At 44.4% G+C, this 13747-nt stretch overlaps 1 protein-coding gene across 1 annotated transcript in view; it reads left to right on the top strand.

Annotated features, from left to right (window-relative positions):
- ZNRF1 (zinc and ring finger 1) overlaps positions 1-13747 on the top strand; it is a 235969-nt gene that overhangs the window by 114900 nt on the left and 107322 nt on the right. The window contains exon 2 of the mRNA XM_029608873.1: positions 10678-10773. Coding sequence (XP_029464733.1) covers positions 10678-10773 — 96 coding nt within the window. The remainder of the gene's footprint in view (positions 1-10677; positions 10774-13747) is intronic.

The following is a 13747-nucleotide window of genomic DNA, read 5'->3' as shown; positions in this document are numbered from 1 at the left end:
CTTCAGAAGCTAGGAAAGGGAACGAGGGGCTTAAACCCAGCATTTAGGGCAAGACCTGCCACTGATCCTACCACAATCCCAGTTTTTTATTTTTTCTATGTACGCTTTTAAACTTTGGCTAATTCACTTTAAGCATTTAGATTCTGGGGTTTTTTCCACCCATTTTCGGTCTCTGGGGAAACATCTGAATGTAATCCGCTTTGATGTGCCGAAAAGTGGAATATAAAAATTAGATACATTTATTTATCTAACTTATTAATTAAAATTGGACAGAGCTCACAGGAAAGTGGCAGCCGTAACTGACAAAGGGACTGGTTTCCTTGTCTGTAAAGAGAAGATCCTCAGTAAATATACAAAATACATTCAGTTGTAATCAAACCGAAATCTAGAAATGGAAACATTGGAGAGGGTAGGGGGTGGAGCAGGCATGCAGATGATTCTCCTTTTAGAGGTGAAATAACTTTGTAGTGTCTGTTTTTTTTTTTTTTTATTTTAATGGGGTCAGTGTGTGTAAAACAGACCTTCAGGGGCAGCTTCCATCTCTTGTCTGCTCGCTTTGCTGGTTGCATCTATTTTTATACCTGCAGTTTCTGCAAAGTCAAACTAGATCATGCTATTCAGGATGTTTTGTGGTGGTGCATTCCACCCAGCCGTGTATAGTCACGTGCAGCTCTAATTTTCATAGTAACCAGGATCAGTGACATTTCAGTTCTGAACTCTCTAACACCATTATTATGGATCTAAAGAAATCCGGTGCTGCTGTGCTGATTTATCACCAGGACGTTGTGCAGACCTTGTACAGACACATGGGTATACACAGCTGAAGAGGGAATTGAGAAAGGTAGTAGTGAAAACAGAGAGGTAAGAACATAAGAAATTGCCATGCTGGATCAGACCAAGGGTCCATTAAGCCCAGCATCCTGTTTCCAACAGAGGCCAAAACCAGGCCACAAGAACCTGGCAATTACCCAAACACTAAGAAGATCCCATGCTACTGATACAATTAATAGCAGTGGCTATTCCCTAATGGGCCGATACAGTACAGTGCGCTCCGATGGAGCGTACTGTTAACCCACCATTGGACGCGCATTTTCGACACGCTAGCGTTACTCCTTATTCAGTAAGGGGCCGAAAACGTGCGTCCAACCCCCCGAACCTAATAGCGCCCGCAACATGCAAATGCATGTTGATGGTCCTATTAGGTATTCCCGCGTGATTCAGAAAACAAAATGTGCAGCCAAGCCGCACACTTTGCTTTCAGAAATCAGCGCCTTCCCAAAGGTAGGTACTAATTTCTTCGGGCACCGGTAGAGGCCTTAGATGTGAGAGTGAATGCGTTTTATTGCAAATATATATAAATAAAAAAAAAAAGGGATCAAGACTATTGAAGAATAAGACCAGCAGAGGGCCATGTCAGAAAAGTCCTTCTTAGTGGATGATTTGACGGGCTAGTTGAATGTTTTATGCAGCAGTCATTGACCAGGAATGCAGATAAATACACTCCCCTTCCCTGTGAAGAGAGGGATCGATTCTATACATAATTTGCCCTTGAGTTATTGTATCAATCAATTATCATGTGTTAAAAACAGAAAAGGAAAGGAGATTAATTGATTTCCAGTTAATTAGTTTTTTGAAATAAGCAGGTGGAACCCACAGGCAGCCAATGATGTTTAGGACTTTAGAAATACTCCTGGTTGTCCTAAGAGAGAGGCGAATCAACCTACAAACCAGAATAAAAATTATAGGAAGATAAAGGGAAACACTTTTTATCATAGTCTTTCATGATTTTCCAAATGTACATTGGAATGCTTAGTGCAGGGCTTCCCAAACTTTTTAGCGAATGTTTTAGTACTTGAAAGTTCACATGACTCCAGAGAACAACCAAAAACTAACAGAGGTGCGGATCCCCCGCCAATAATCCATTCACTCGCCCTCACCACAGTCCAGCTGATCCTTCCTCTCTCTCATCCTCTCCAGTGGATCTCCCTGCTCTTTTGCCCCCAAATTTCTGTGCATAAGATGTGATTTATGCACTCAGAATATGGATAAACCTGGATTAACGGGGAGGAGCAAGCATGGATTTAGGAAAGGGAGCTCTTGTCGTATTAAGCTATTAGAATGCTTTAAGGGGTGGATCAGCATGTTGATAAACTGGAACTGATTGACATGGGGGTGTCTGGATTCTCAGAAAGCATTTGATAAAGTCCCATATGAGAAATCAGTCATGGGATGGGAGGCGAGATCTTACTGTGGATACCTAACTGGATAAAAGGTAGGAAGTTGGGGGGTAGGACTAAATGGTCAGTTTTCCCAGTAGAGAGGGTGAATAGATGAAGTGCCCCAGGACCCTGCACTGGGACTGGTGTTTAAATTTTTTTTCATTAATGATCTGGAAAAGGGAGCAGTGAGTGGTGCGATCGCATTCTGCAGATGAGACCCACACGGTTTATTCAGAGGTTAAAACACAAGCAGACTTCAAGTTACTGCACAAGGACCTTGCCGGAGTTGGGTGTCTTAAATGACAGGTAAAATTTAATGCGGAGAAGTGGAAAGTGATGCACCTACTAACGACAGGTACACGATAACTGGATCCCACATAGGAGGAGGAGGCACCACCAGGAAAAACTTAATGGGACCACATTGCCCACAATGAACTCCAAACTAATTTTGAAACTTGTGAGCAGTAGGACAATCATCAAGGATTCAATGCTATAACTGCTGTTCGTTTTGTGCAGTTTTCATTTACAGTTCGGTCACCGTTTAGCATTTATTTTCCTTTGAAATGGAGTGCATCTCACCCTTTAATTTACCTCTTGCCTGGATCAGGAATGGCTGAGCAGCAGGCGGGACAATTGAAATCCCTCGGCTCAGGATGCAGCGGGGGCCAAAACCACACCCAGAATGTCAGGAATGGCCTGAAAAGGATTGGGAATAAAATGGGAAATATTTTACACCTCTGTCAGTCCATGGTGTGACATCACCTTCCGTGTCGTGTGCAGTGCTGGGTGCTCTGTCTCAAAGATATAGTGGATCCAGAAATTGTGCAGAGAAGGGTAATGGAAATGATAAAAGGGATAGATTGGTTTTCCTATGAAGAAAAGGTTTAAACAGGGTGGGGCTTTTCAGCTTGGAGAAGAGGCAGCTAAAAAGCTATGATTGAGATTTATAAAAACCATGGGTGGCGTTGAACACACAAATAGTTAATTCCCCCTCTCAGTTAGTCCTAGGAGTGGGGAGCACTCCATGAAACTAGCAGGTAGCAGATTTAAAACAATTTTTCACTCATGCCCAATTAAGCTGTGGAATTGGTTGCTAGAAGATGTAGTCAAGGTATTAACATAGCTGCATTAAAAAAAAAAAAAAAAAAAAAAAGTTTGGACAAGTTCCTGGAGGAAACGTCAGTAACCCATTATTAGCCCGGTGAACTTGGGGAAACTCAGTGCTTATCCCTGGGAGTGCACAAATAGGAGTTGTCTACTCTTTAGGGTCTGTTGGGTGCTTGTGACTTGGATGGGTCACTGTTGGAGACAGAAGGTTGGACTCGATGGACCTCTCTTGTCTTAGCCAGCATGGTACATCCTAATCCTAATCCAGGCGGAAGGTCACACAGGTGTTGATGGCTGTGGCAAAATGCAGGGTCATCGAAGATGGGGCAAAGGTGACGAAGCTGGTGTAGCTGATCACATGGTGACTGAATACTGCCAGGATTAGAGCATCGATGGTGAACTTGGAGTCTAGCACAAATATTCCAGACAGAGAGCTTGCAAGGAAGGCTCTTCTACAAGGATCACCTCAGAGTTAAAATAGCTAGAGTTGTGGGGAGTGTGGGTTGTTTTTTTTGTTTTTTGTTTTTTTTTGTAACCTATCCACAATGCTCCTGCCTTATGACTTCCATCTTTATTTATTTTGGTGTAGCCAGTTGGAGGCCTTCCCAGGTCTTTACTGAGGTTGGCTAGTATGGCTACTGCTGTATCTGGTTCCAGGCCAGTGAGGACCATTAGTTGAACGTCAGCACATGAGTAATAAGTGATCCGATTAAACTCTGACCCGTGCCTCGGGGGAGGGGAGGTCATGTATATGTATTGGCGATAGGATAGATTCCTTTGGCCCTTCACAGAGGGGCGTGTGAGGGTGAGATGACCCAATGAAGCAATCTAGGAACAATTTTGGAGGAATAAATTAAATCAGGCCATAGACTGGGGAATGGCCTGGAACATTAGGTCCATGGTCTGACCAACTTTTGCCCCATGGCATCAGCAGCTAGGGGATTTTTTTTTTGGGGGGGGGGAGAAGTAAAAAAAAATTGGCTTATTTGCCCCTTTCTACAACCAAAAACGTATTGCACTGCCCCTGCAGGCTAGGGTTAGCCCCAGGTTTTTTTTAGCAGGTAATGACATAGTAACATAGAATATGATGGTAAATATTTCATGGTCTCCTGCTCAGCTTTATAGTCCTTTCCTCTCCCTCCAAGATCCCTTGTGCTTCCCCCCATGTTTTCTTGAATTCTGATACTGTTCTCGTCTCCACTTCCACATAGAGGTTGTTTAATGCATCCACTGTCCTTTTCTGTAAAGAAACATTTTCTTAGACTGCTCCTGAGTCTACCCTATTTATCCTCATCCTAAAACTCCTCATTCTAGAGCCTCCTTTCTATCGAGGCCCATCTTCTGTGCATTTATTCCTTGGAAGTATTTAAATGTCAGCTCCCCTTTCCTCCAGTGTATCCACGTTTAGATCTTTGTCCCTACATGCTTTAAAGACCCATTAACCCTATTACCAGCCACCCCCTGGACTGACTCCGGTCCTGTTGATATCCTTGTGAAGGTGCAGACTCCAGAATTGTACACAGAATATTCCAAGTGAGGTCTCACCAGACATGTGTAACGTGAATGCCAACTGAACTGCCGGACACTGCAATATGAGGGTTTCTGCCTTCAGTCCATGCATAGTTTAGTATTGTATCATCAAATAGATTCACTAGTATTGTCTCTGTGCTGAAATAGGTCCAGGCCCTTGGTGGTCAGCAGGACATGGTAGTTGTACAGTTTTTTCATTGATCTTACTTAGAAATGTTAGGTTTGAGAGGGTGGTAACTAATCACTCATTTGGAGGTTTTTTTTTTTAGGTTTGATCTTAATTACTCTGTTTAGGCAGTCTGATAGGTGACCTGTTAATGATGTGTTTACACAAGGCTGGAGCCCAGATTTGGCTGTCTTGCTTATCCAGCAGGAGAAGAGGGGTGGCTGGGTCTTCATGTTGTAGTTTTAAGGTTCTTTTCTCTAGAACGTGAAATGTGAGTTTGGGGGTTGGGAGCTGGTGTTCGTGGGTTGAACCACTTCAGTGACAGTCTGGTTCTCTCAGAATGTAGGTGATCTTATTGGAGAAGAATTTACCTAGCTTATTGACGGTTTGAATGGTTCTCTAGGGTGAGTGTGTTGCCTGGCCAATTATTTGTGAGTAGTAATCCTTTTGCCTCTGGCTCTGCGATATGATGCCTGATGTCTTGGGTCTTTCATTTTCAGATGAATCTGAATTTTTTTTTTTTTAATTCCCAGATTTTTCCGAAGGTGACAAATGTTAAAATCAATATTCCCCCCCCCCCTCAATTTTAGGATGATTAAAAAAACTGCTGCAGATGAGCATTTCAAGACCTCCCTCCATACACTGCTGGACGCCGATGTGGGCCAAAGCACAGGCTGTTCCAAGCACCCCCCACCCTTCAGTGCTACCCATGCCCTGCTTCACGTCCCATCACCTCACCCCTGCAGGCAGCCAAAGTGCCTGCTGTCTGGCGCCGTGAATGCATCTCGAGCAGGCCCTCTCTCCACCAGAAGCCCTTCCTGGCCCTGGACAAAAGCAGAGCTGAAGCGAGAGAGGAAAAGCCTGCAACCTCCACCAGTTAGGATGAATGCTGTTGCTGTACAGGGGAGGGAGATTCTCGGTAGGGTGGGCGTGGGGGGAGTAGAGGACTTGCTAGGCAGGAGATGGGGTTTCTGCTGAGTAGATGGTGGGAGAATCTGCTTAATATTTTATGGTTCTGGCTTCTGATAATCAGAAAAGAGTCACTTTTTTTCCCACTGATTTTCTCCAGTTTTTGTTCTTGACATAATAAACCCTGATAAATTCCTGGGGGGTAAAAACAAAAGAATAAAAAGTGAAAAGGAAGGTCCCTACTGATGACCCTTGCGATCATTTCTACCGGACAGTAGTACTGATTATTACTTGCGTTCTAACCTTCTTCCCATTTGTTTTAGTTTTTGCTTATGTGAACCAAGGGTAGATTTGGGGTCTTTGATTCTATGTAGTCTCTCATTGTGGCAATAGTATTGATGGCTGATTTTGAGGTCTGCATTCCAAGAATAAACTAGGGAGGAGGCAGCGTTGTAGCATGAGCTAATATCCAGTTTCTTGAGGGTTTGTAGTAGGGTCTCTGGGTTGATGTGTGAAGATGGTCTGACTTTCTGAATTTGTTACTGATTTTTTTTTTTTTTTTTTCGAGAGGGGAGTGGAATTAGTTCAAATTACTCCTTGTGGAATGCTGTTCTGATGCTATTGTACTGTAACAAATAGAGCTTTGTAAGGGATAATTTAATCTTACATGGTTTATCTGACATTTTAAATCAGATATCCAAGCTCATGTAAAGCAAGCAGAGTGCCTACACCATTTATTTATTTAGAAGTTTTTATATACCGATGAACGATGGGAACATCTCATCGGTTCACATTAAACGAAAAATCAGCTACAAGGGCTTTACAGTGAAACAAAGAACAATGCGAATAAAATTAAGTAAAAAAGTGGATGATAATTTTATAACAGTACAAAATATACAGTGGTTTTTGTATACCAGTTGTGCTCATAAGTTTACCCCTGGCAGAATTTATAAGATGTGTAGCATTTTAAGAAAAGATAAGTGATCAGACAAAACATTTATTTTTAATTTTTCAAATTGTGCTATTCTGTGATGCACAATAGTTTAATCATTATACCATTGCAATAAGGGAAATACTACAATGATCCTGTTAAAAAAAAAATAAAAAAATAATAATAATAAAAAAAAATTTGCGTACCCTTAGTTCTTAATATCTTGTATTTTCTCCTTTTACATCAATGACTGCTTGCAGTATTTTGCGATAGTTGTGAATGAGGCCCTTTATTTTCTCATGTGGTAAAGCTGCCCATTCCTCTTCTCAAAAACCCTCCAGATCCTGTAAATTCTTTGCTTGTCGAGCATGAACTGCATGTCTGAGTTCTCCCCAAAGTGGCTCAATGATGCTGAGGTCAGGAGACTGTGATGGGCCACTCCAGAACCTTCCCTTTCTTCTGCTGCAGCCACTGAAGGGTCAGCTTGACCGTATGTTTCAGATCATTGTCATGTTGGAAAGTACAAGAGTGCCCCATGTGCAGCTTCTCGGCTGATGAATGCAAATTCTCCTCCAATATTTTCTGATAAGATGCTGCATTCATCCTGCCATCAGTTTTGTTCAACCACTCCTGTGTTGCTTTGGCCTTGTGCTTGGGATCATTGTCCTGCTGAAAGGTGAACTTTCTCCCAAGTTTTACCTTTTTAGCAGACTGAAGCAGGTTGTCTTGCAAGTAGCTCCCTGTGTGTTGCACCATCCATCTGGCCTTTAATTTTAACAAGATGCAAAGTCCCCGCTGAGGAAAAGCATCCCCACAAAATGAAGCTGCCACCCCCTTACTTTACTGTTGGAATGGTGTTTGCTGAGAAATTAGTAGTGTTAGGTTTGCACCACACATAGTGTTTGGAATCGTGGCCATAAAGCTCCATTTTTGTCTCATCTGACCACAAAACCTTATCCCACATTTTAACTCTGATGCTCTCTGGCAAACTCCCGATGTGCTTTGATGTGTATTTTCTTCAGTAATGGCTTCTTTCTAGTCCTCCTCTCATGCAGGCCAGTTGTAAGCAGAGCTCTTGATATGGTTGACTGATGCACCTCCACTCCAGTCTCAGCCTCCGAACTCTGTAGCTCCTTCAAAGTGATTGTTGGCCTCTCTGGCTTCCCTCACAAGTCTCCTTGTCCTGATGCTGAATTTTGAGGGACGGCCTTGTCTAGGCAGTGTCTGGGTGGTGTGATGCAGCTTTCATTTCCTCACAGTTGATCCAATGGTGTTCCCTGGGATATGCAAGCACTTGCATGCTATTTTGCAGCCTTTTCCTAGCTTGTACATGTCTATATCTTTATCTTTAATTTCCTTAGAATGCTCTTTGGTTTTCATTTTCACAGCTTTCCTTCAGATTCAGTCTGACCAATGATACTGGAATTAGGGGGTCTTTTAGCCAGAAAAGCTGACTTTTTTTTTTTTTTTTTTTTTTTTTTTTTAATGACTCACAGGTAGAGGCCAATTGTTAGAGCAATATCTTTTATCTGGGTAAACTTGGAGCTTTCACAGCACGGGGGTTGGATACTTATGCAAGCAGCATTTTTCAGTTTTTAATTTTATTTTACAAAAAATGCAGACAAATAATGAATTGTGGCTTTGAAAATTTACTTTATTACAAACCAGTATGCTCTTATTCAGATTGTTCCAGACAGCATGTTTGTCATTTGTAATCCACATACATTTGCTGATTATTATTTATTTAATTTTATTTTTTTTTTAGGGGGTCATATACTTTTGCAAGCCACTGTGTGTTTCTTAAAAAGCATACCCTACAGATATTTTGGGCTTTTCAGTCATTTTACTGTCCTTTTACAGCCCATCAAAAGATGAATACATTGGTTAGTCTATAAGGTGCCACCAGACTCCTGTCACTTTTGCTACATCTGACTAACACAGCTATCCTGAAGATTTTTTTAGTTGGTGTTTGTAGTTTTGCCGTGTTTGTTTCTAACCTGATATTTACACTTCCACTGTTGGAATCTTCCCAGAACTACACGTCCCGGATAGGGTGGATATAAAAATGTGAAAAATAAATTTCCAGGTTTAATTTCAGCTTTCTGATCTTGGAAGAAAGCACCAGGCTTCAGAAAATGGCACTTTTTTTTTTTTTTGGTAGAGACAGGATTGTGATGGCACAGACTGTTCAGTTTCAAGAAAGTTTCACACACCTCGGTTGGGGTAGACTTCCGCCATGCTGACTGAGCTGTTTTATTCACAGGTATTCCAAAACGCGCCCCCTGCGAATAAAACGGCTCAGTCGGCACAGTGGAAACTTACCCTGACGGGTGTCAGGCTTTTGAAACTGAACAGGCTCTTGCTTTGCCGTCGCACATCCTGCTTCTACTATTTTAACCTCTTGTGTGTGTGATTTCTTTACGCTCCGTGTTCTTGTGTTTGTGGCTCCCCCCCATCTGCTGCTTTTTCTGCTCCTTTGGGTTCCCAGCTCAATTGGCGTCTTCCCCTGGCTGGGACTGCGGTGCCTCGGGCCTTTGTTCAACCTGCCCGCTCTCTTAGCAGCTGCGGTCCTGTGTTAGGAGAGAGACGAGGCGCTGTTCTCCTTCCGAAGCCAGCCCGGTGGGTCAGAGCGGCTATCGCCCCTCGGGCCGACAGAGGCCCCTCGGGCCTCTGTCGGCCCGAGGGGCGGCCCAGAAAACAATCCTAGCCGGACTTCCTTGCTTCTCCTGGAGGTATATAATGCCTTGCGTTGGTACACATGTCCTTTCCTTATAAATTACTTGGCCTGCGGTGCTGATGCATTCAGCCAGATTGCCATCTTCCAGTCATCATTCTTGTCTTGTGTTGCTCTGCGTGAGACTTGCTGACTCGGGTAGTGGGGGGAAAAAGAATGAGAATTGGCTAAGCAGATTCTCTGCAGGCTGAGCTCGAGCCTCCCAGACCACGGCGGTGCTAAGTGCGGATTACTTTGCAAGGGTAGAACGACCAAGCCTTGACTGTGTGTGTGGGGAGGGGTTTAGATTTGGGAGCAACAAGGCCGCATTTCTTCACGGAAAGATTGGATGCGTGGAATATCCTAGTGAAGGTGGTGACATAACCAGTAATATAGAATTCATGGCGCTGTGGGGGCAAGCACAGAGGATGCTTCATCTTGGGGTTACTGTGGGGAAAGCTGGAGATGCAAGGGGGGGGGGGGGGGGGGTGGTGTATCAGGCAGACTGGATGGACCTGGAACTCTTTATTTGCCCTTCATGGCTGCGTTTGTGCATGGTTTGAATGAGGTTGGGATGGATTGATGTCCTGATTCCATCTGTTGCAGTTTGGCCCTGTGAAAAACGTGGCCCCCTATATTCTTCATAATCAGGGAGGTATGCAAAGCGACGGGCAGCCCTAAATCCTAGTGGGACAGAGGAGAAGTGTCCCCCAAAATGTAGCCTGAATATCAGCTTTCTGCGAAGATTTGTTAAATGTGTGGGTGTTGCTGCAGAACTGAGGCATTTTTAGTAGAATTTCAGAGGATTCCTGTATATGAGCAGCAAGCTGCAAAACTTTTCTAACACGACTGTTCCCAGGGGCTTCTGAGAACTACTGAGCAAACTGTAAAGGGGTAGATCTACTGTGAGGATGGCATGGGGGAGAGTTCTGCTTTCATGAAAAAACTTTAATCAAGTGGCGATCTGTCTGTGCTGCATTTCACTGCTTGTGAGTGTGTCCCTGCCTCCTCCCACGGCTCCAGGTCTCGACTGCCGGGGACTGGAAGAAGGCTACTCCCTGCACGCCTCTCATGCCCTCTTTTTCTCTCTCCTTCCTTCTAGGCTTCAAGTGCCCCATTTGCTCCAAGTCCGTGGCTTCTGACGAGATGGAAATGCACTTTATAATGTGTCTGAGCAAACCTCGCCTCTCCTATAACGGTAAGCACTTGGTACTCTCTGAGATCCGTGCAATGACTTGAACTGTGTGGCTGATCTGTTATTTGTGGCTGCGCGCCAGGTCAGGTTATTTTCTGTAACATTGGACTAAAAATAGAGATGTACAGAGGATGCGCCGACATCACCAGGTCCACCCCACATACAAAGAGAGGTGAAATCTGGTTGTTCCCTGTGGCCCCAACACCAGGTTACACATGACATTTCCTGTAAAGGAGGCCCCGTTACAGATGTTTCGGCGAGTTTGACGCTAGTTTTGAGGAGCTGCAGCACTCTGGTTTTTTTTTTTCCCATGCTGTTATTGCTTTGGCTCCAAATCCCGTCTTCCCTTTCACTCTGAGCCTCGTTGCACAGCTGCCTTGTTTATGCCAGAGACTGGTAGCTGTAGATCGGTGCCCCAATATCGTCTGTAGCTGGTGGGGGTATTCTTTGTCCACATCCTCTCTGTGCTCTAATCTCCCGAGGCTCTCTCTGTATTGTTGCAGTGGATGGGACTTTGGTTTTGGCTGTTTTTAGGGTATTCTTCATCGAATGCACCGGGGGAGGTCCAGGGAGAGGGCGGATGCTTGATTTTATAAATCAGAAATAAGGTTAATTGACAGAGCCGTATGGGGATCTCTGTACTGGGAGAACAGATGGTGCTGCTGGCTGGGATTAGGGTGCACGGACAGTTTTTTATAGAATAAAGAGAAGACACCTTGGCGTGCAATTTTTTTTTTTGTTTGTTTTATGTTTTCATTTTTGTTTCAGTTCTCTTGGCAGCTTTTAAATTAAGTTTATGTTCTATGAAGCAAAGCTAGGCTTCTCAGGATGGGGAAGCAGACGAGCCATCTAAAATCATCCTCCTCTCTCCCTGCCTCCCTAAATATAAATGGAGGCAGAGACTTGTGATCCTAGCTATACTGAACTTGTCACCAGCTCTTCCAGGATGAGGTGCCAAGCAGCATTACCCCATGGAGTGGGCATCAGGTGATGGGAAGTTTTATGTTGCCTGCTTCCGTTTTCCTCAGTCGTTTCAAATCCTCTGTAGATTTCCAGCACTTAGTTTCAGCTTGGGGTTGTTTTTTTTTTTTTTTTTTGTGTGCGCTTTGCTTGTCTTCCTAATTATAGCAGAGATCTGGTCAAAACTCTTCCCTGCAAGGATGCTTAATCCCTGTTTGTTCTAGTTTTTGGTGGATAGTAAGCAGTTTTTTAGGGACCAAAAGTGGGGGGAGAGGTTGAGGACCCCCAAGTAACCAACAATCCAAATATATAAATTCAGTGAGAGGACTGTGGTAATTGGAACTTTATTTTTCAATACATTCTTCAATATTTTCATGTTCCTACACACCAAAGTAGAGAAAATAGAATCATGGAAACATTACATAATACAGTCTTAAAATAGACGACAATTACAATATTGTTGCTAAGGTACAGTCCCGGTGAGCATACTTAAAATATTTTGTCTTACAAAGACGACATAAACAGATGAGTTAAACCTAAGCTCTATTGATGATTAAGTGCAGAGCAGGCATAGAACTGATGCATCACAGCAGAACATGGATGAGCAACACCATTGTCGGAATGCGTAATCTGTATCCGAAATGTAAAGATGAGCATTGGGAGACCTGGGAACTTTCAATTTACAGTCACCCTGAGATTTTCATTGATTGGGGGATGGGACAGGTTCAGTGGTACTCGCGCAAGCCCTCTTTCATACATTAACGCTCTTGCATATTCACTCTCGTGCTCTCATCGCATGCCAGCTCGCTCACACTCCTCTTCCCTCCCACCACATACGCACGCCTACTCCCATGTACTCCCACCGCGCCCGCACATGGGTACTCTTCCTATCTCTCTGCCCCAAACTCACCACAGACAGTAACCTTGTTCTTAGGTCACCTGCAGCCGATGGGACTCCTTCAGGCCATGCCATCTTCTACTTCTTCCCTAGGCCGAAGGGCCACTCAGCAGCCACCACCTTCTTCCTGCTAGCAGGGCTCGATAGACGTTTTCTCCCTTCTTCCTGCCCACCAGAGCAGGTGACGGGGAGGATATCATTCCCATCTCTGCAGCAGCAGGGCACCTGGAGGTTTTAGGTGTCGGTCCGGAGACCTGGCAGTTCCATTTTGAAATCCAGAGTGTTCCCAGGTATTGCCCATGTTTTGGACAATTTAAAACGACCTGCATGGTCTGGCTTTGTGGTAGTGCACTGTTTTGATTCCCAGGCCAGGACTCCTGGATTGGCCGCAGCTGCGGAAGCTGCGTTTACAGCCTCCTGGAGGCCGAGGGGTGGAGGAGCCTTGACCATTGTTCGATAGTGACACCTGGTGGCAGGGTTTAGGCCCATGTCTTCAGGTTTCTGGAAGGAGCCACAGTTCCTGATGCCCCAGCTAATGACTGCTGCTGCAATGATTGGGTTACATGAGCTTTGAGGGGGACAGGGATATAAAACAAGGGAAAATTCCCCAGGTAGTTACAAACGAAGGCTTAATGGAGGCTGTTTGGTTTTGAGCTGGAAGCCCAAAGGAGCAGGAAGAAACTGCCGAGGATGGCCCTCCCATGCCGCCGCCCCCCCCCCCAAAAAAAAAGACCTACCTCAGAGGTAGAAATGGAGGCAGCCTTGGAATATGCATTACGTTGTTGTCCTTTGAGTGTCAAACAGGTCTGCAAAAAGGGAGGGAGGCCAAACTGACAATTGCTGTGTCAGAGAATGTGTAAGTTGGTATGCTGGTGAAATTAATGTACTGAATTGCTTGAACAGGTAACTTGAGACATAAAAGCCTGGGCAGCAATCTGTGTTCGATACAGTAAACGCCACTGAGCAGCCAATTCTGTGCAAAGCCCCACGAGTTCATTGTGGTGAACGGTAATGCTGCAAGGTCTGAAGCCAGGCTGGAGAAATAACCTCTCAGGCTGTGAGAGCTGAGCGTGTCTTCGGCTTCCTCCCGTGACCTGCCCTGCGTTCTGTGCAGCCCTG

Source organism: Rhinatrema bivittatum, chromosome 7 (genome assembly GCF_901001135.1).
Source record: "Rhinatrema bivittatum chromosome 7, aRhiBiv1.1, whole genome shotgun sequence".
Classification (NCBI taxonomy): Eukaryota; Metazoa; Chordata; class Amphibia; order Gymnophiona; family Rhinatrematidae; genus Rhinatrema; species Rhinatrema bivittatum.
Note: the sequence above shows the minus strand (reverse complement) of the source record. Positions and strands in the feature narration are given on the sequence as shown.